General features: G+C 30.1%; 2 protein-coding genes across 2 annotated transcripts; one reads left to right on the top strand and one right to left on the bottom strand.

Moving 5' to 3' along the window:
* Positions 1 to 1,134: 1,134 nt before the first annotated feature.
* On the top strand, positions 1,135 to 14,504 carry LOC111294502 (myosin-1-like). Its single transcript, XM_022887842.2, has 23 exons — positions 1,135 to 2,519; positions 2,643 to 2,744; positions 2,830 to 2,973; positions 3,068 to 3,218; positions 3,343 to 3,370; positions 4,352 to 4,517; positions 4,649 to 4,712; positions 4,837 to 4,850; positions 4,943 to 5,027; positions 5,415 to 5,518; positions 5,619 to 5,757; positions 6,410 to 6,528; positions 7,312 to 7,464; positions 7,576 to 7,665; positions 8,308 to 8,385; positions 9,059 to 9,217; positions 9,407 to 9,613; positions 10,713 to 10,918; positions 11,105 to 11,240; positions 12,209 to 12,338; positions 12,433 to 12,579; positions 13,031 to 13,098; positions 13,708 to 14,504. The coding sequence occupies exons 1-23, from the start codon at positions 2,142 to 2,144 to the stop codon at positions 14,365 to 14,367; spliced, it is 3,528 nt and encodes a 1,175-aa protein (XP_022743577.2). The 5' UTR covers positions 1,135 to 2,141; the 3' UTR covers positions 14,368 to 14,504.
* Positions 14,505 to 16,991: 2,487 nt separating this feature from the next.
* Positions 16,992 to 17,513, bottom strand: LOC111298334 (TPD1 protein homolog 1-like). Its single transcript, XM_022893092.2, has 2 exons — positions 17,456 to 17,513; positions 16,992 to 17,304 (listed from the first exon to the last, which is right to left on the bottom strand). The coding sequence occupies exons 1-2, from the start codon at positions 17,511 to 17,513 to the stop codon at positions 16,994 to 16,996; spliced, it is 369 nt and encodes a 122-aa protein (XP_022748827.1). The 3' UTR covers positions 16,992 to 16,993.
* Between the last annotated feature and the right edge of the window lie 4,428 nt (positions 17,514 to 21,941).

The following is a 21,941-nucleotide window of genomic DNA, read 5'->3' on the forward strand; positions in this document are numbered from 1 at the left end:
TGAAATTGAAAATCATGATGTTTGCTACTAATGGTACTGCACTTCACATGTTGTGATTTATATGCTAATTTTTAAAACTCAATAAAATTTATAGCATAAGTGTATGGATTATTGTTTTATATATTAATTGTTGAAATTTTATAAACAAAATTAGAATATTATTAATTTTTTATTTATCATATTAATTTATTAAATATTTTAAATATATTATAAGAAATTACGTGACAACTCTTTAATTTCATGACTAAAATTTAAAAATTTAACTCACAATATATGATATATAGTTTAAACTGATTTTCTTCAAAAACATAAAAATTTCACAAATACATGTAAAATTAAAAAAACTATCATGCTAAGATTTATTAAAAATAATATTGTTGTGAGGTTGATGGTAACAAAATTTAACAAATAAAATATACATAGCATATAATAATATATTTTTTATCAACATATATGTAAAATTGATAATTTTTTTTTTTGGAAATACAGTCAAAATTATCTCAAGTTTTATTTGAATCTATTTTTGTGAAAAATTTAAAGAGTAAATTCTTTTATATTAATATGATATATTTAAAATTGGATTTTTAAAATGCTCTTACAAAATTGAACAAAAAAAATGAGATATTCCTTTTACCAGGTAAGCTAGTTTCTTTTGAATAATTGATAATTTTTTTATCTATAATAAATTGATGGAGATTTAATTTAATAAATAATAAAAATATGATGAGGTAAAGGTTAAATTAAGAAAGAGGAATAAATGTAGTATTTCCCAAAAGCTTGGGGCATGCTTTTTTTTTCTTTTAAATTTTCAACATAAAGATTTTAACTTCATCTTCACGATCAAGATTGAAAGATTTTTTTTTTTTTTGGGAGAAGAAGATTGCTCCAAAGAATTAGTCAAAAACATTTCGAAACAACCCCCCGCCAATATTTCGAAAATAAAACTGGCAAAATCGTCTTTCCACCTGAAATTCGTAAAAACGTTAAAAATCTTCGTTTAAATACGGTCGGCATGACGGTATCCGGAAATAAAAAACCTAAAAAATTCAAAATTTTGAGGGAAAAGTAAATGAAAAAAGAAAATAAAGAAAATTCCATAATTTTTTAAAAAAAGAAAATTTTTTAATGTCTAGCAGAGAAAAAAAATAGAGACGAGCAAAAAAGCTGCATGCCTCTCCTCTCGCCATTGAAAATTTTTTTTTCTCCGCTCTTTCTCAGAAACCAAACATCCCCTTACACCGTCATTCTACTCTTTTGAAAGAGTATATACGCTGAGCTTCTTTTTTGAAGGCTTTAACTTAAAAAGAGAACTTGGCTTTTGCTGTCATTTTCATCTGCTTCTTCTTTAGTATTCTTAATTATTTGGAATCTCTAACGTTTGCTAGGGTTTTGAGATCGATCGAAGTTTTTAAGTACTTACTTGAATTTGAAGTAGTTATTTTTTATTTTTAATTTTCTTGAGGTAAGTGAATAAAATTTTGATATTTCTGCTTCTTTTTTATTTCTCTTTTTTATTTGCTATTTTCTTGCTTGCTTGGATCGGTTTGGATTTGGCAGATTTTGTGTTTTTTTAGGCTTAGCACTTGTTTGTTTGCTGAGAAATAAGAAAGATGAAAGAAAAGTTTCTAATTCTTACAATTCTTTGATACTGCTTTGATTTTTTAATTATTTATTTCTTTATTATTTACATTATTTCTTCTATTTTTAAGCAGCCAAATGGAAATGTCCGTTTATGAAAAGGAATAGTGAAATTATATGAAGCTTGAAGATTTGGTTTAAGATTTGAAGGAAGTTAGTATTAGATCGAGGATTTAAATTTGCTGAAGGCTTATATGAAGTTGTAATGTTTCCAACAGTATAATGTATAGTAAATTCTAGTTGTTATAATTGAAACTTTAACCATATTTATGTTTTGAGCTTGTTAATGGTGGCTGAGGATTGAAGAGCACTAGGGTCTGTATCTTAAACAATGGTCCCCGCCATTTACATTGCCTTGATAAGTCTTCAAGTGGGGTCTTATATTAAAGCTCGATAGAACTTTTGCTGAAAACTGAAAAATTTTACTTTTTTAATCTTAACTTTTTTTTTTTATGCATCCTTTTAAAGCTCAAACCTCAGGTTTGTGAAGCACTTAGGAGAAAATGTCTCAGAAAACTGGGGTTCCTCCTTCCCACCGGTTTACTAAATCTTTGCCTGTTGATTTTAGGTTCATGGGTTCTCCTACTTCTGATCCTATTGGATATGCGGATCTAAATTTAGGAAACAGTGGTGTAACCAGCTTGAGCGCCCCTGAAAATTGTGACACAGGGTGCATGGTTGTTGAGAGAGTTGAAAATGGTGTTGCTGATACTGATCAGGTGAATGAGGAATCACCGTATAGTGGGAATGCTATGTTGATTGAGGACAGGCCTTCGGTAGGTGATGAGGACTTGGGCTCTGCAGCAGCACCATTGCCTTCAGTATCTAAATCTAACATCGAATGCAGGTGGAGTGACATAACTTCCTATGCTACAAAAAAGGTAATTTCTGGCTCTTGCTTTCATATTAGGTGAGCTCTTCTGGCTTTGACAGGATCTAGTCTTTGCTATGTTTATGGTAAAACTCTTTCCCATCTACTGAATTACTTAATCTTTATCTTTCAGAAGGTTCACTCTTGGTTTCAACTTCCAAATGGGAATTGGGAGCAAGGGAGGATAATGTCAACTTCAGGGATTGAGTCCGTTATTTCACTTCCTGATGGGAAAGTAAGTGAATAATAAGTAAGCATGAAGTATAAGTTCTTAAATTAAGTGGATATATTTGATTCATATACTTGTACACCGATTGTAGGTTTTAAAGGTAAATTCTGATAGTTTGATACCTGCAAATCCTGATATCCTTGATGGTGTGGATGATCTCATGCAACTTAGTTATTTAAATGAGCCATCAGTCATTTTTAATCTCCAATATAGATACAATCAAGATATGATATATGTAAGAGCCCATACTTATTTTCTGTCAATTTTTAACCTCCATCTGAAGATAAGTCTTTTACTTATGCTGGTTGTTATAATCATATTCAATTTAGACAAAAGCAGGGCCGGTTTTGGTTGCTATCAATCCTTTTAAAGAAGTTTCTTTATATGGAAATGATTGCATTGAAGCATACAAGAATAAATCCATTGAGAGCCCGCATGTCTATGCGATTGCAGACACAGCCATCCGGGAAATGACACGAGGTCCTTTTAGTTTCTTAAAATTGTTAGATTGTTTTTTTTTTTTTTATATATATATTAACTTTGCTATTATAATGAGTTTTAGCTTTAATATGGTTCTTGCTTCTTTTTTTTTTTTTTTTTTCAGATGAAGTAAATCAATCTATCATCATAAGGTTGGTATTCTTTGTCTGTTCTTTTTCTTTTTCTGAGTATATTTTTACATGGGTTTCACTGATTCTATTTTAGCTGTATATTGTACAGATGTCTTCTTATTTGTTATTTTGAGAATGGAGAACCAGTAGTCTAGTAACACAATTTGTAGGCAATTGTTGAATAAAAATATCATAGTTGGCTTACGGAAGTAATCAGTTTCTCCTTTGGCTATAAAGATGCTTTGCATGTAGGTCTGCTCTCTGTGGTGATAAGGATGATCAAATACTACAAAGTTCATGGCTTGTCAGATGCTGGGACTGTGGGACATGCTTGTCAACTCTTTCTGTAATTAGTACTTTTATTGAGTTAGGGTGTGCAACTATTAAAATGTAAAAGGGGAGTAGAGTTCTTGAAGGATTACCTCTTAAATTTGCTGCCTATTAAAGTCTGTGCTCTGAGTTTTGACTCGCTCTATGTTTAGGATGTCTAAGGTTACGCCTAAATTTGTAAAGTATCTTTTCTACAGTTGCTTTTAACCAATGCTATTATTTTTTTGGGTGGTTTTTCTCACTCTTTGGTAAGTTTTCATGGAGATTCTCTTTATTTTTCTGCTATTATTTTTTTGGGTAGTTTTTCTCACTCTTTGGTAAGTTTTCATGGAGATTCTCTTTATTTTTCTTACTTTCAGTTAGTCATATTTATCTCTGCTTAGGCTCTTTTATTTTTTTTGTCTGTGGATGTGTAATATTTTGTTCTCTGACTTCCATCCCTGTGTTTGCTTCATGGTAGCTGTGCTAGTTTAATTCAGTATGGTAAATATGTGATGGGAATGTGCAGTCTTAAATTTCATTAGAGTAAATTACTTTTTTGATAATTTGTATTCTAAAATATCTCATCATAATCAATGGAGCACATCTCAGTGATTTATTACAGCTGGTTTTGTTTCTTTTTATCGCATGTGTCTATGCATATAATGGTTGTGTTGCTATTTGCTTGTCTAGTGGTGAGAGTGGAGCAGGAAAAACTGAGACAGCAAAGATAGCGATGCAATATTTGGCAGCTCTTGGTGGTGGGAGTGGAATAGAGTATGAAATATTGAAGACCAATCCTATCTTAGAAGCATTTGGTAATGCAAAAACGCTAAGAAATGACAATTCAAGCCGCTTTGTAAGTTCCCTGTTCTTTCATGGCTCTCAAAATTTTTCTTTGATTTTATCAATTGGAGTAGAGTGTTTGCTCTTAGTGAAATTTGATGAGATGGCCTTCAAGTACTAATAATTTGGGTGAATATTTCTTAGGGAAAGTTGATCGAAATCCACTTTACTGAAACTGGAAAAATATCTGGGGCCAAGATTCAAACTTGTAAGCTCATTTTTACTACAGAGTTCCTAAGATGAAATTCATTTATTTGAGCATATTTATTTTTCCTTCCTGAAATCCGTAACTAACATCAAGTTTGAATTTGTTTTCTCCTCCCAATGAGCAGTTTTACTAGAGAAGGTAATTTTTATCAAACCACCTTGTTCTTATGTGCCATTTGATCTTGTATTTTTCTAGATATAAGTTGCTAATTTAATCTATTATATGAACAGTCAAGAGTGGTCCAATGTGCAAATGGAGAAAGATCTTACCATATATTTTATCAGCTTTGTGCTGGTGCTCCTCGTGCTCTTAGAGGTAACAATTGCTTTCTATCTTTATTTTTCTTTGGTCTAAAATACTTCCTGTTGGGAACAACTAGGGATACAGGTTTTTTCTTTTTTGCTTGATTGCTTATGGTTTATTCATCTTTGAGCTTCTCTTAGAGTATGCTTTTTGATCTTCAGTAGCGAACTAGTGTTTTCCTCTATGAAGACCTGAAAATGTGTATGTTATGGTTTGACCCTCCTAAATGTGGTAGTAGAAAAGTATATCCATGAGATTACTAGCTTAGTGTTGTGTTCCCTTTTATGCTGTTAGTTTTCTGGAATAATCTATAATTATATTGTTTTGAAGAATCATGTTCAATCTTTTGCCATATTAAATTATGTTCTTTGCCTTTTTTCATTCAATTTTGGCATGCAGAGAAGCTAAATTTGAAGGACATGGATGATTATAAATATTTGAAGCAGAGTAATTGCTATTCTATTACTGGGGTTGATGATGCCGAACAATTTCGCATTGTTAAGGTACTTGCTTATCTCTTCGATCCATTTAGTTATTTATCACGTTTCATTCTTTAAAACTGAGAAAGTGATTGGCATATACTGTTTATGTGTTTAATTTCAGGAAGCTTTGGATGTTGTTCATGTTAGCAAAGAAGACCAAGAGAGTGTGTTCGCAATGCTTGCAGCAGTACTATGGCTGGGAAATGTCTCATTCACCATGATTGATAATGAAAATCATGTTGAAGCTGTGGCAGATGAAAGTAAGAAATATCCAAAAACAGCTGTGAAAAGACTCTTACTACCTGGATTATGCTCATGTTTTAAAGTTCTATTATTATTGTTATTATTACCTTGTCACCCTTCATAGATGTTAGAAAAGTCATCCATATAGCCTTTCCCCTACCCTTTCCCTCAAACTCCTCTTCTTCCTAGGATAGGGAAAAAGTTGAAATAAAGACACAGTAGGAATCCAAACTAAAGACTATTAAGTGGTGTTAATCCCCCATTGGTTAAGTTTAGAGTTTGCTGTTGCTTTGTATTTAAGTAATGTATCTTTACCTATTGCCATTAATTTTAGGTTGGATGCTTAGCAAATGGTATTAGATTCCAATTTGTTTGTTGCACCTGTTTGTTGTTTTGGTGGCAGTCCTTTGTACCAGGGTCAAGATATGATGTCCTGTATACTAGATTCTCTTTTTTAGTTTTTGTTTTTTTCCCATTGTATTAGGCAATTGTGTTGACCTCCTGTCTCTTCATCCTTTTTAGTGCTGCTGATATGCCATCTTGCTTTTGTTCATTCGAGTGATATGTTAGTGGTTTTGCTACGAAAATGGTCTTCTTCATTTTGTTATTCACGTTGCTTTTGCTTGGGCTTCACCTGATCTCTCTGAAGACTTTAATATTACTTTTCAGGTCTAATCAATGTTGCTAAGTTGATTGGATGTGACACTGCGGGCCTAAATCTGGCTTTATCAACACGGAAAATGAGAGTTGGTAATGACAATATTGTCCAAAAACTCACACTATCACAGGTAAGGATACTTCACTGTAGAAATACTTGTCTAGTAGGTTATAAAAAGTTTAAAACATTCTGTCTCAGCTTAAGCTAGATTATGTAAAAGATGGTTTCTTCGGATCAAGAATTTCTGCATGCTTATTGTTTCAATAGCATTTCCGTAACGTCTTTTTTTTTTGCCTCATGTCTTTCCTGTGTTGCATTTGAAGACTTGCCTGTTTATTGAAGCTGGCTCGAAGAAGGCTTAAGTTGCTTTGATCCCTAATATTGTTCTCATTTTATGCCACCTTATGTCCATATCTATCCTCTTCATCTGAGGGAAATCTCTGTATTGATGCCATAATTATGGAAACTAATATGAATTTGACTGCTCCACTTTGTTTTGAAGAATCAAATTAGAGAACCAAATATGTCTGAATTTGATGATATAACATCTTTGGATTTGCAATATTGCTGTCTATGCATATCTAAATGAGCATGAAATTTATAATTGCAATATACTCACTTTCTTTCATTTCTAAAGGATGAGTTAAATTATCTTATTGTTTTGTTTAGCTGTGTGTTTCATACATGACACTTCAGCTTCACAAAATTTCTAAACTGCTTGCTTCTATGTCTTAATTTGGGGTCAAAAGTTAAAAACTGTTTGGGATTCTGACCTCCATGATTGGTTTAAGGACCTCTGTCTGACTGATGATTGTCCTAGAGTCTAACCTGTCACAGTGCAAAGCAACTTTATTGATATTCTCATTTTAAGACTTGCCGACTTTCATAATCAACGCATTCTTTCATTTTTCAGGCAATTGACACAAGAGATGCCTTGGCGAAATCAATTTATGCTTGTTTGTTTGAGTGGCTGGTAGAACAAATCAACAAATCACTTGCTGTTGGCAAGAGACGAACTGGCAGATCTATCAGCATTCTTGATATTTATGGGTTTGAATCATTTGATGTATATCTCAATAATGCTTTGTTTCTCTCTCTATCTCACTGTGGTTCTCTGTATGTCAAAATTGACATTTTCTTTTGTTATGTATTCATTTATTATGATTTGTTTCTGCAGAGGAATAGTTTTGAGCAGTTCTGCATTAATTATGCAAATGAGAGATTGCAGCAGCATTTTAATCGTCATTTATTCAAGTTGGAGCAGGAGGTACCTTATATGTTCTGTATCATATGATTGGATTAAGAGTTTAAATGTATTGATCTGAATTGTTATGGCATTTATAGAACCTGACTGAAACTTAATAGATTTCTGCAACCTTTTGGAGTCGGTATGTTTTGCATTTGCAAATAATGTGCAATAGCAGCTTCAAAGTACTACGAATTACTATGAAGTGATGCCAAACATTACAGTTTTTCCTGCTTTTGGAAACAAAAAAAAGCTCAAAACTCTGCTATTGACAATCTATTGTTACATTTTAAGTTTTCCTTGTAAAGAAACTCTTTAATACCATAAACTTTGCATTCTTCAGCAGGGAAGAGTTGTTGTAGCAATGAATCATTGAATCTTCAGTGATGATGATTGAAAATAACTTTCTAGATATTAATGATGATTGATATTATGCAGTCAAAGTGGGGGGATGCATAATCTTTCTCCATCATGAACTAATGAAGAATGCTGAAAGATCACATTGTTCAAGAAGAGTTTTAACCATTGAGTTAATCATTTTATAAAAGATAACAACATATTGCTTTGCTTTTGCTCTGGTCAGTTAGTGTTGTTTGAGAATTAATGTGATTTCAAGACCTGTAATTTTACAATGATTCTTGATCCTTTTTTCTTTCCTTCTAGGAATATATCCAAGATGGCATTGATTGGACAAAAGTTGATTTTGATGACAACCAAGATTGTCTTAATCTTTTTGAAAAGGTAAGGAGTTCATTTTTAATGCTTCAGCTTCACAGTATGTTTTCCTCATATGTGATTGGTGTAGGAAATAATGAAGTACTTTGTACAATTATCATTACTGGAAGGCCCTGTAGAGGTTGTCCTGCTTTGATGTTAGTTTGATCTTGCTATGCAAATGTCTCATAACATATTGAGTTTAATTTAGTAAAAAAAGAAAAAGTTTTCTTAGAATTTTGAAATAAGAAAGTAGCTTTCATGGTGAGTTTCCAGCAGTTGTTTCATTTGGTTCAACAAAAATTGCTTTTGTGTGCATGATATACTAAGACATTCCTTTTCTCTGATAGCATCTCAAATTATTCATATTTTATTGGGTTTAGAAGCTTCTATCCACTTTTTCCTTACTGAATTAACAATTCTCGTTTAGGTTTTACATAGCATTAAATCAAAGAATGTACATGCTTATCTTGTATATGTTACGTTGCTGCTATGCTAAGCATGTATATTGAATTCCTTTTTTTTTTTTTTTTTCATTTATTTTCCCTTCTTTTTGATGGAGTTGAAGGTAGAAATTGCTAGAATGACAACAATTTAACTGAAAATTTGATACTTGCTTCTACACTGATATCTTTTATTCTTTGCAGCATCAATGTATAAAATGTGCTTCTTTGAATCTTATTTTTTAAGTTTTATGCAGAAACCTTTGGGATTATTGTCTCTGTTAAATGAGGAGTCCACTTTTCCAAATGGCACTGACTTCACTTTTGCCAACAAGCTCAAGCAGCATCTGAAGTCTAATCCTTGTTTTAGGGGAAAGCGAGAAAAAGCTTTCACTGTTTCTCATTTTGCAGGAGAGGTATGTACCTTTCTAATTCATTGGCTGTAAATTGCAGCATTCCTTTCTTGTGTTTCAAAGGTGCTTGCTTTCACCTCCTATTTTTTCATTGTTCAAAGTATTGACAGTGGAAGAAAGATGTGTCACTTTCAGTCTTTATTTTTTCTTGCTACCTGACCATTTGACAGTTCTTCTTGGTCTCCAACTCAGGTTACATATGACACAACTGGATTTCTAGAGAAGAACAGAGACTTACTGCACCTGGATTCAATTCAACTTCTGTCCTCGTGCTCATGCCACCTTCCTCAGACATTTGCATCAAATATGCTTAACCTATCTGAAAAGCCTGTGGTTGGTCCTTTACATAAAGCTGGTGGTGCAGATTCTCAAAAGCTAAGTGTTGCAACAAAATTTAAGGTGAAGTCCTTCGCAAATTTCAAGTGTTCCCTAGCTTCAGTATGAGTATTATGTGAAAGAAGCTTCTATGGAATTACATGCGCAAGTATGTACATTCTAATAATTTGTATTTGCTCCTTCTTTCTATTTCATAGAGGGCACCAGATAGTTTTGAATATCTTATTTCTGTGTATATCGATCCATTACTTGACATTTTATGAATTTTCAATGCTTTTGCAAAAGTTGTTGCTTCTTGCTCAAGGATATGAGGTTCAATCACGTTTTAAGCTAAACTTGGCCATTGTTTATCTCATACTTGATGCTTCTTTTATCCTATTTTAGTTATCGTGTTAATTTTTTAGGCTGCATGAAAGGAAATCCTGATCAATTCAGATTGGGTGGTCCATCTTCTCCAATGTGCTTCTTGCATCTGGTTGATCTGGTCTAGATCTAAATCTCTTGACATGCCTTTTACCGCATTTACAACCTTTCCAACTAAGACATGAATCTCTTGATTCTGATTTTTCTCAGTCATGGAAAAATTAGTTTCCTTGCTTATTTGCTTATGATCTTTTTCTTTTGCCAATGGTGATTGTTTATTATTAGTATGAGGTCCAATTGTGTTCAATGGAGGTAAGTCATGCATGGTTTTAAAAGTTGTGAGTCTTATGACACTAGTAGTTTGATTTGATTTTTTTGCCCCTTCATGTTCCTTAACTTAAGAGATTAAATCATCTTGCATCCATGGAGAGGATCCATAGCAATCCCAGTTATTAATGAGGTATTTAAGACTAATAACTGTGGAGGTTACCATACTACATATGGATTAGATTACTGTTTCTTTTGCATTGTTCCTTTGATATTAGTTTCAGTGAACTTACTGTAGTCTCAGATGAAACATTAATTCAAATCTTTTACATGTTTGGCATATAAAAGTAATTCAACCTCTGTGAATGCTGGAAATGGTTGGACGAGTATGAAAGAAATTAGATATCTGTCCTTAGAATAGAAGTCATAATGTGTATAGTTTTTGAAGTCTATTGCTTTTTTAATAGAACCCTTTTTTGAAGATTATAGCTCATTTATCGTCTATTCCTTTTTGTTACTTTCTACAACATAGGGTCAGCTCTTCCAACTAATGCAACGTCTAGAGAGCACAACTCCACATTTCATACGTTGTATAAAGCCCAACAACTTTAAGTCTCCAGGAGCATATGAGCAAGCACTCGTTTTGCAGCAACTGAGATGCTGTGGAGTCCTAGAGGTTGTTCGTATATCACGGTCTGGCTTTCCCACCAGAATGTCTCACCAGAAGTTTTCAAGAAGGTAAAGAAGAGGAAATAGTTTTCTCTTGGTCAAGGGGAGAACCATTTTCCTTTTCTTTTCCCCTTTTTACACAGTTTTGAGAGTTTGTACATAATTGTTAAAGCATCTGATTCTTTTTCCATTTGTTCTTTTGTGTTTTGGGTGTTTTTGGTTGGTGATGTTGGTTTGTTTCGTACCTTTCCTCAGGTATGGTTTTCTTCTACCGGAAAATGTTGCCTTGCAAGATCCGCTTAGTGTTTCAGTTGCAATTCTTCATCAATTCAACATTTTACCTGAGATGTATCAAGTTGGCTACACAAAATTGTTTTTCCGTACTGGGCAGGTACAATTACAGAATTATGATTGGTTCATCTAGTGTAATTTACCCTCTTTATTTTTTTGTACCCTATATCCCCACCCTCCTCTTTTGCAGGGTTCTTTTTTAGGAAAAGAGGAGAGGGGGGGGGGGGGGGGAGTGGATTTGGTTGGACATGGTCTGGAAGTTTGAAGATGTTTGACTCCCTTGGCTGCTGAATGATGATGAGCCAATTAAATAGAATGCATACGGTGTAAATGGTCCTAGAGCCTTGTGCCTTTGACAACACTTATGTTTGCTTAAAATCCTTGAAAGTCCACACCCACTTTCCCCCATGACCTGATAATTTTTAGGAACCATTTGGAATGTTGTAGTTTTCATTTTTCATTTAACTAAAATCAGATGTGAAGATTAGAATCAATAATGGACTAGAATAATTTATGTTACCCTATGAACATGAGTTCTTAGTTGAAATTTTTTCATGTAAAAGAAGATTATAGTAAGCATACATTTTTTTGGGCATTGTCATTATCGTAATATATGTGTGTATATATATATATATATATATATATATACACGTATGTATGTGGGTGTATAATACACACCAGAATAATAGGTATTCTCTTAATAGATATAAATACATTCATTTCATTATGCTGATATTGCAGTTTGAATCTCGAGTCAAACCCAATCCCAACCTCTTGTGCTTGTAACTCTTTGCCTCAGTGATTTGAAAGCCAGGTCAATATTGAAAACATTGCTATCAATACTAGTAATTGAAAGTGGAAATGCTTAAGAACATATATCTACTTCGTAACCTTGACTTAAATTGATATAATAAGAACATTCTGTGCAGATTGGGGTTCTTGAGGAGATTTTATGAACTGTATAATACTAGTTATGGCATCTCTCGATAATAACAAATTGAAAATACCCTGCAACATGTATCTTTTCTTGATCTTGGTGAATTGATATAAGATTAATAATCAATGCAGATTGGGGTTCTTGAGGATACAAGAAATCATACTCTTCATGGGATTTTACGTGTTCAAAGCTGCTTCAGAGGGCACCTAGCTCGCTGCTATTTTAAGGAGCTTCAAAGAGGAATTGCTGCCCTTCAGTCATGTATTCCCATTTTCTATTTTTTATTGCTTTGGAATTATATTTATGCAAAATAAGAAACTTTCAAGACCTGATTTTTGTATATATCTTACAATAGTTGTCAGAGGAGAGAAAACCAGGAAAGAATATGCTTTCTTACTGCAGAGACATAGAGCTGCTGTTATTATACAAAAGCAGATTAAAGGCAGGAATGCTAGGAAAACATTCAAGAACATTAGTGATGCATCAATTGTGATACAATCAGGTAAGTTTTTAGTTTTTATTTTCCTTCTTGAGTTTTAAGTATAAACTATAAACATGCAAAGCAATATAACGGCTCTTTGTATTTGCTTGAAACTTGAGTTCAGAAGAACTGAAAATGGCTTGGGCTCTGGCTGCCATGGTTAGGTCAATTTGAGGATAGAGATGTTTCTGTATTTCAAGTACCGGTTTGTTTATTATAAAGATATTCAAATACATCAAAGTGCATTTCTAACATAACTCCTGAGAAATAAAAAAAAAGGGTGGTCGGGAAAACATTTAACCATGTATGAAAGTGAATGCCCTCCATGAGTGAATTTGATAAATTTGGTCGTGGCTACCAGAATTAGGAAGATTTACGACAAAGCAGGTTTCTGTAAAGTCACAAGGATTGAAAATCATGTCCCTAGAAATTTTATGTATAATTTCACAATTATGTGTGCTCTATGGTGTAGTTATTCGTGGTTGGTTGGTCAGAAGATGCTCTGGAGATATAGGATTACTCAAATCTGGGGGCTCTAAGGTACAATGACCGTCTTATTATGTTTAACTCTTACAAATTTTACTTACGGTCAATCTTTCATGTAATTCTTTGTTAGTATTTACCAAATAGCATTCCCTTATTATTTTATTTGGGTGATGATGTTAAATTTACTTTTTTTTTTTGTAATAATGCATCTTCGATCGGTACAAAGTAGCTTATTATTGATGTCTAGGGATATTAAATACCATACACTTTCAAAATTTGTCTTTGAATCTCACAGCCCCTCCATTTTCCTAAACTTGTTTTTTAGTTCATTATAGACTCAGTAATCAGTTACACTGCTTGGAAAAAATAGGTCCAAGCCTGCAAACAAATATGATAAAAATGTTCGTCCAAACAGTTTGCAGATCAATCACAGTTAGTCCTTGATGCCTATTTTTGTTTTTCAATCTTTATTTTAACTGTTATGCAGACAAAATTGTCAGTATTCATTTGATTGTTATTCTAATTCAGTCTCTATAAGTTGTGATTGATTTCTTTTAATCGGTTCCAACCTTTTTTTTTTTTTTTGAGAAGATATTTGCATTCATCCATGTTATATTACTTGCATTTATATGAGACACTAAAGGATTATAAATTCTGATATAGGTGAATGAATCAGATGAGGTGCTGGTCAAGTCATCATTTCTGGCTGAACTACAGCGCCGAGTTCTAAAAGCAGAGGCTGCTCTGAGGGAGAAAGAAGAGGAAAATGATATTCTCCACCAACGGCTCCAACAATATGAAAGCCGTTGGTCTGAATATGAGCTAAAAATGAAGTCCATGGAGGAAGTGTGGCAAAAACAAATGAGGTCACTACAATCCAGTCTATCCATTGCAAAGAAGAGCCTAGCAGTTGATGAGTCAGAGCGAAATTCAGATGCATCAGTTAATGCAAGTGATGATAGAGAGTACAGTTGGGACACAGGAAGTGATCACAAGGGCCCCGAGAGCAATGGATTGAGACCAATGAGTGCAGGTTTGAGTGTTATAAGTCGGTTGGCGGAGGAATTTGAGCAAAGGAGTCAAGTTTTTGGTGATGATGCCAAGTTCTCGGTGGAAGTAAAATCATGTCAGGTCGAAGCAAGCCTGAACCCAGATCACGAGCTTAAAAGTTTGAAGCAGATGTTTGAAACTTGGAAGAAGGATTATGCAGCAAGATTACGAGAAACAAAAGTGGTCTTGAACAAACTTGGAAATGAAGAAGGTGCAGTTGACAGGGTGAAAAAGAAGTGGTGGGGCAGGAGGAACAGCACAAGGTATAACTAAGAACTAGATTATCTTTCTTTCTAGTTGGTTTATTATAAGTTGCGGTGTCGCTGTTAGCTGCATATTCTATTCGTAACCAGGGATCGTTTCATAGAGAAATTGTGACAGTTTTGGTGTTTCAAGCGATTTGGTTACTGAAGGGGCCAGTAATTCAAGTGCATACCCAAAATTTAAATATGCATTTAGAGTATAAAAGCTGCGTATGTACGAGGATTACACTGTGGCCACATGTCGGCTTCTGCTTCTTTTTTTTCATTTCCCTTTTTGGTTTCTTTTACTTTTTTTTAATATTATATTATTATTATTATTATTTTTTAAAGAAAAAGCCAACCTTATGTCCACATGAGCTTTGTATGTCGCTGAAATGCTGAAAGCTTGTATTATGATAATCTCAGTTTAATTTCTTTGCATTCACATATGGCTTGAGGTTTACTGTTAATATGAGTTTATGGGTTTATATTTAATGTGTTGTTAGTGTATAAATTTTATATATTATCGGATGATATTATTTTATTAATAAAATAATATATCATTAATGAAGTAAAAAAAATTATATTATTTTATCGATGAGTAAATTTTAAAATTTTTTTAAAATTTTATTTTAATAATTGATATTTATTTATTAATAAAATAATATTATTTAATTTGATATTGTATAAAATTTATGTATTAATAATATATCAAATATAAATTTTGTTACTATTTAATAATTTATATTAGAAGTTAGACAAAACAATAAAGTTTAATACTACAGAAATCTCTCTCTCAGTCCATCTAAACTGCGCCTTACATATGCACCAGCCTGTTTTGAATCTCCTTCAATTGCTAACTTGTGAATGCTTCCTTAAACGCCATAAGTTATCAGATAGCAAGTTACAGTTCTAATATTGAATCAGAAGTATGGAAATGCATAAAATCCCTAGTCTCTCTTACCCAATAAAATAAAAACGTATAACGCCTGTAAAATGCGTGAAAAGCTCACAGGCCTTTGGTTGCACATATTTGGGCCATTGGCCCAATGGTTCTCTGCCGAGCTCAGATAAAACAAGAGGCGGTGGTCAAACCATATTTATGAAGGGGTATGTCATTTCAGTATTAAATTATATTACTTTTAACTTTTTTTTTTGGTAAGAAAAAAATTATTTGATATTTATAAAATAAACTATATTTAGATAATGGGAAATATTTCGTATCATTAATTACTATATTAAATAATAAAAATGTCATGCTTCATTATACTATTGATTTTTTCCAACATCAACTTACAATTAATAAATTTAGCGTGTAAAAAATTTTTTTGACAAAATTAAAATTTAGATGTTAATTTTTTTTTATAAGTATCATATTGTAAAAAATTGTGTAATTCAGAGGCGAATTCAGGTGAACCTTTTTATTAACGTGTAAAATTATCCAATAAGGAAAAAAAAAAAAAAAGAGAAATGTCGACAATAATTATAACCATCGATTCTAACTACGGTTTATTTCTTCTTCTAGTCTTCAGTCCACCAAACACTCCGGCGACATTCCTATTCTTCCCAATTCTTTCAGTTTCTTATCTTTTCCCCAAAATTTTTTCAGTTGTAATTTGTTATAGTTTTCAGGTTCTGTAAAGTTATCAATTTTAGCTGTTGCTTGAACTTTTTAACTTTCAATCAAATTTAATTAATTGGTGTTTTAAGTTGATCTAGGGCTCTCTCTTTGTATTAATTATAATTCTAGTATATTAGGTTTTTTTAAGCATTTGAATTTTCTTTTGTGCAAAGCCAACGTGAAGACGAACATGACCACCCTTCTGAAACATTGTCCTCAGTGGCAGGTTTCCCTTTCTTATTCTTCTCTTTTGCTTCTATTTTACCATAATTTTGTTTTTTGTTAGAGTTTTTATGTTATTTGTTGGCATCATTTCACCAGGACGGATAGCTGCATTGGGGAAGTTTGACGCTCTTCACATTGGTCATCGAGACCTTGCAATTCAGGCATCAAAGGTTGGAACTTCATGTCTTTTGTCATTTGTAGGAATGGCAGAAGTCCTTGGTTGGGAGCCTAGGTAGAGTTTATATATATATATATATATATATACATATATGTATATTGAGAAAAACTTAACACTGATTGAAACCATAACTTCACTATTGAATTTAAATCTGGAAAAGATATCCCTCCTTAAATGGAGATTTTAAAATAACATTTTTTTTTTAAGGTGAAAGGCAAAATATTTTCATATGAGTATTTTTGGTCTGGTGTAAACGATATTTTTTCTATGATCAAATCATTTTATCTGATTAACGAGTCAATATAATTCCAAACAAGAACAATAAAGAGATTTTTATGTCTATTTGAAAATTGTTTATGTCAATAATTCTGTGATTTATTAATAAAGTGTTCGGTTTTTTGTTTCAATTATCTGAATTTGTTATCAGGCAATATCAATTAGCAAGAAAATTATCAACAAAAATCAAATTATAATTTTTTTTAAGTTTAATTTTTTTATCATTTGAGAAATAGAAGGACACATTAAAAAAAAAAAGACTATATTTTCTATAAGTAGCCATTTTTATATTATTTGAAGTAAGAAAGCAACATCGAAATTTGGAACCCAACTTTATTAGTTTTTCATTTTTTTTTGTTAAGAACAGTTGATATGGGAGGAAAGGGGGCTGAAGGGAAACGAAGTATCCCAAGCATAGTTGAAATTGAAATCACCGAACGGAGGCACAGGCTGCCCATTGTTAACGAGGCATTCCCCTCCTGATTTAGCCAAAACTGAAGGATCTATGGTTTCCACCGTCTGAAATCCATTGCAGCTCAATTTCAGTTCAGACTGGGAGCATGAGCAACGATTAGAGATTGTCACCTTCCATTCAGGCTTGTTTTCCACAGTTTTTCCTGTTTGAGAATGGCTGATCTTAATATTGTCCAGAGAGCATTGGCAATGTCCTGGTAAAACAATCACATGCAAAATTAAGAGAGCAATAAGATACAAAAACAAATATATTTGCCATTGGCGTTGATCAGTGTCGCATGTAATTTGACATCCATATACATAATATATATATATATATATGTATATATATGTATATAGCTTTACCTTGGCCAATGAGAGAGAGGAAAAGAACTGCAAATATCAAGTTCAGAATGGCTGCCATTGTAGTTTAATTTAATCTGAATTAAGCTCTACTACTGCTACTACTACCACCACTAGCTGGTAGTATTTATAAGCAGAAAGTTGGTAGACAACTATATATGACAAGAAATCAAGAAATAAGGCACAGGAGATTTAAATTGACCAATTAGCTTTCATAATCCACGCTATTTTTGTAGCAAATAAAAATAATAGATTTAAATGCTCATTAAGTGATATATTAGCAAGAGTTTATGAGAAAAAGATTTAGTTCTCTCTTTTTTTCATATTTGGAAAAAAATATTTTTTTATAAAAAAATCATATATAAATTATAAGTACTGAAATTGGAATTTAAAAATTTTTTTTTATGTTATTTCGATTACATAAATTAATTGAATTAAATTATCATTTCATGTTTTGAAAAATATATTGCTTGTTTGAAATGTTGATTATATCATATTTGACTGTTAAGGCCACAAATTTACTCTCTCTACTTGACATGGATCCAAAATGGATTTTACCTTTCTAAAATTGTTCAGATACTTTGCCTTTTTCTGCACATAAAATTAGGTATGTTGGTGTGCTCTAAACTAATCTCCAACTTTAGCTTGATTTCCATGTTAGTAGACCAGTTTTTGGTACATGTGTGATGCATGTGTAATTAATATTTATAAAAATTTATTTTAATAAATAAATTTTATATAATAATAATAATAAATAAATAAATAAATAAATAAATACTAATTTAATTTTGATTTTGGTAAATATAAACAAAATTTAATAACTGTTTATATAAATTTGATTTTTATACTTTCGATAAAGTATTAGTAACATTCGATATAATTTTGGTAATTTTTGAAATTAATTTAGTAGCTTAGGATAAAATTTACTCTTTCTACTTGACATGGATCCAAAATGGATTTTACCTTTCTAAAATTGTTCAGATACTTTGCCTTTCTCTGCACATAAAATTAGGTATGTTGGTGTGCTCTAAACTAATTTCCAACTTTAGCTTGATTTCCATGTTAGTAGACCAGTTTTTGGTACATGTGTGATGCATGTGTAATTAATATTTATAAAAATTTATTTTAATAAATAAATTTTATATAATAATAATAATAATAAATAAATATATACTAATTCAATTTTGATTTTGGTAAATATAAACAAAATTTAAAACTGTTTATATGAATCTGATTTTTATACTTTTGATAAAGTATTAGTAACATTCGATATAATTTTGGTAATTTTTGAAATTAATTTAGTAACTTAGGATATAATTTTAAATACCAATTAAATGATATATTAGAAAGAGTTTATGAGAAAAAGATTTTACTAATTAAATTTTGAGACGTGCATGATGCATATGTAATTAATATTTATAAAAATTTATTTTAATAAATAAATTTCTTATATTATAATTATAATAATAATGATAAATACTAATTTAATTTCGATTTGGGCATAATGTAAGTAAAATTTAATAATTTTTTATATAAATTTGATTTTTATACTTTTGATAAAGTATCAATAACATTCAATACAGTTTTGGTAACCTTCAAAATTAGTTTGATAACTTATAATATAATTTTGGTAACCATTGATAAAATTTTGGTAAGCTTTTGATATAATTTTAGTAATTAACCTTCTGGTAACTTATGATATTCTTTTTGTAAATGTTATTAAATTTGTGCCATTATATATTTAACAATAGATTCTCGTAAGAAAGTATATGCTTAATTCTAATATAAGATAATTTTTTTATATATATAATAACATTATTGTTTCATTCAAATTTAGAATTTTTTCACTAAATTTTTTATTGAGTAGATTCGTGATAAGTTTATCTTAATCTTTCAAAATGAAATTTCTAGTTTCGTTTTCATTAGTAACCAAGATTCAATTCTTGATAATTTCAAATATAAAAAAATTTATTAATGATTGACAATTAAATAATTATTAATTTACTATTATGTTATCAGCGATTTAATATTAAATTATCAATTATCTACTGTTAAATTATAAACGATTTACTACTAAATTAGCATTGATTACTATTGATTTATGAGTGATTTATTATTAAGTTATTGACTAATTTATTGTTAATTTATTAATGATTTACTATAAAATAATTAATGATTTACTATAAAATAATTAATGATTAGCTAATTTAGTACTTGATTATTACTAATTTATGATTAAGTTATTAGTGATTTATTATTAAATTATAAAAAATTTACATATAAATTATCAATGATTTATTATTATATTATCTTTAATTTATTACTTAATTTTTTGATTATTTATTATAAAATATATTGCTTGTTTAAAATGTTGATTGCTTGCTTGAAATGTTGATTATATAAGATTTGACTATTAAGACCACAAACTTACTCTCTTTACTTGACATGAATCCAAAATGGATTACCTTTACAAAATTGTATTGATACTTTGTATTTTGTGCACATACAATTGGGATGATGTTGTACTCTAAATTAACTTCCAACTTTAGCTTTTATTTCCATGTTAGTAGATATACTATATTTTTAAAGTAGTTTTATAGTCCACTTAAGAAATTGGTTTTATTAAGGTAATTATTTTTTAAAGGTCGTTATAAGCTAGTTTAATATTATTATTATGGTTAGAAAAAAAATTGATTTAAAAAAATGTGTTTAAAAATATGGTAAAAAATTATTATAAAAATTTATGATTTAAGATTTTTTAATATTTGACATTGTTGTGAAAGTTTATTGTAAAAATTAAAATACTTACAAATGACATGATATTGAAAGGACAAGAGTGGATTATTTTCAATATTATTTAAATAAATTAATATTAGGATATAATAAAAATAAATTTAAAATTCTTTTGAAGTAATTAATATAAATTATTGTAAATTTAATTTAAAAATATAAAAAATGTATTTATTAGTTGAGGATATTTTTTGATTGAGTGGATACTTTAGAATCAAATAATAATAATATTATTATTATTAAAGATAATCGCAATTATTTATTGTTTAATTTCCTTAGGTCCCGTTTGGATCAGTTTTTAACGTTAGTGTGGTGCGAGTTTATCACTTTTTGTCCTATTTTGCACAGCAGAAAGCGTTTGGATAACCAAAAATCAGTGCGATTGTTTTCACTGAGCCCAAAATTTCAATCGGATGGAGCAGGCCTCCATGGAGATTTCCCTAATCCCTACCGTGGCAACCCCTTTTCCTTTTATGAAATTGCTTTTTGTTTTTTGTTTTACCTTTAAGATTACTGTATAGGGATGAATATGTCCCTTGAACTTAACCTTTTTTAAAAATTTTGATTTTTTATTTAATAATTTTCAAATAATTTTATTAATTTAATTTAAATATTTTTTTTATAATTATATAATAAACTAATTAATAAATAACTACAAATTAAATAAATACATAGATAAATGATGCATTCTATAATTAAATAAATTATAATAGATGAGATAAATAAATATTATTTTGACAACAAAATATTCATATAAATAACTAAAATAATAAATAATTAAAAGTATTTTATTCAATTTTAATTTTATGGAAAATATTATTATTAATTTTTTTAAAAATATTACTTTATATATTACTACTATTTTTTAACTTTTATTTATTTGTTTGATATTTATTAATTAATAAATAATCTAAAACTTTTATTTTATATAAATTTTAATTTAATATTTTATTTTTTCACTACACTTCATTTAGAGATGACAATGAATCAAGTAAGGATAAATTTTTGTCTACTTCAACTCCAACGCAACTCTTAAAATAATTTACTCGAGTACTCCAACCTGATATCAAGTTATTATTTTTGATACTCTGACTTTGACCCGATATGTACATGTACTTGCATTTAATGTAAAATTAATTTAATAATTTTAATTTAATATAATATTCATAAAATATTATTTTTAATATAAATTATTCTTAATTATATAAAAATATAGTATTTTATTAAATTTATATCTTAAATTAAAATATTAATAATAGTTTTATTAATATATATACATATATAAATATAAAATTAAATACATAAAATATATACACACACAGTAAGACAAGTTGGATGAAATACCCTAAAACTTGCGTCCAGCCCGAGCTCAATTTAAAAAAAAAGCCATCCACTTCTTATTAAAAAAATGATTATTTTGGATTAAGATGGATCACAATCCGTTGAAGACATATTATTTTACTATCTGTAATTTTACCTTATCATCATTGTTATATTTGCATCTAAACATATATCTCATTATTATTATTAATTTTATTAATATAATAACTAATTTCATTTCTACTACTATTTTTAAGAGGTATATAAATGCACCACAATTTTTTATCTTCACATCCCAATTTATTTTAAAAATTTTTTGTAAGTGAAATTACTTAATTATACTTCTCACAATTTTTCAGATACTCATATTTGGTAAGTT

This window comes from Durio zibethinus, chromosome 16 (assembly GCF_047325235.1).
Source record: "Durio zibethinus cultivar Kanyao isolate XHJ-2024 chromosome 16, ASM4732523v1, whole genome shotgun sequence".
Taxonomy (NCBI): Eukaryota; Viridiplantae; Streptophyta; class Magnoliopsida; order Malvales; family Malvaceae; genus Durio; species Durio zibethinus.

Bases quoted from the DNA above. Each gene is read 5' to 3' on its own strand.
- LOC111294502 (XM_022887842.2), top strand. From the start codon at position 2,142: ATGTCTCAGAAAACTGGGGTTCCTCCTTCCCACCGGTTTACTAAATCT. The intron at 3,371-4,351 runs GTTGGTATTCTT...TTGCTTGTCTAG, and splicing joins AATCAATCTATCATCATAAG to TGGTGAGAGTGGAGCAGGAA. The intron at 5,758-6,409 runs GTAAGAAATATC...ATTACTTTTCAG, and splicing joins TGAAGCTGTGGCAGATGAAA to GTCTAATCAATGTTGCTAAG.
- LOC111298334 (XM_022893092.2), bottom strand. From the start codon at position 17,513: ATGGCAGCCATTCTGAACTTGATATTTGCAGTTCTTTTCCTCTCTCTC. The intron at 17,305-17,455 runs GTAAAGCTATAT...TTGTTTTACCAG, and splicing joins CCTCTCTCTCATTGGCCAAG to GACATTGCCAATGCTCTCTG.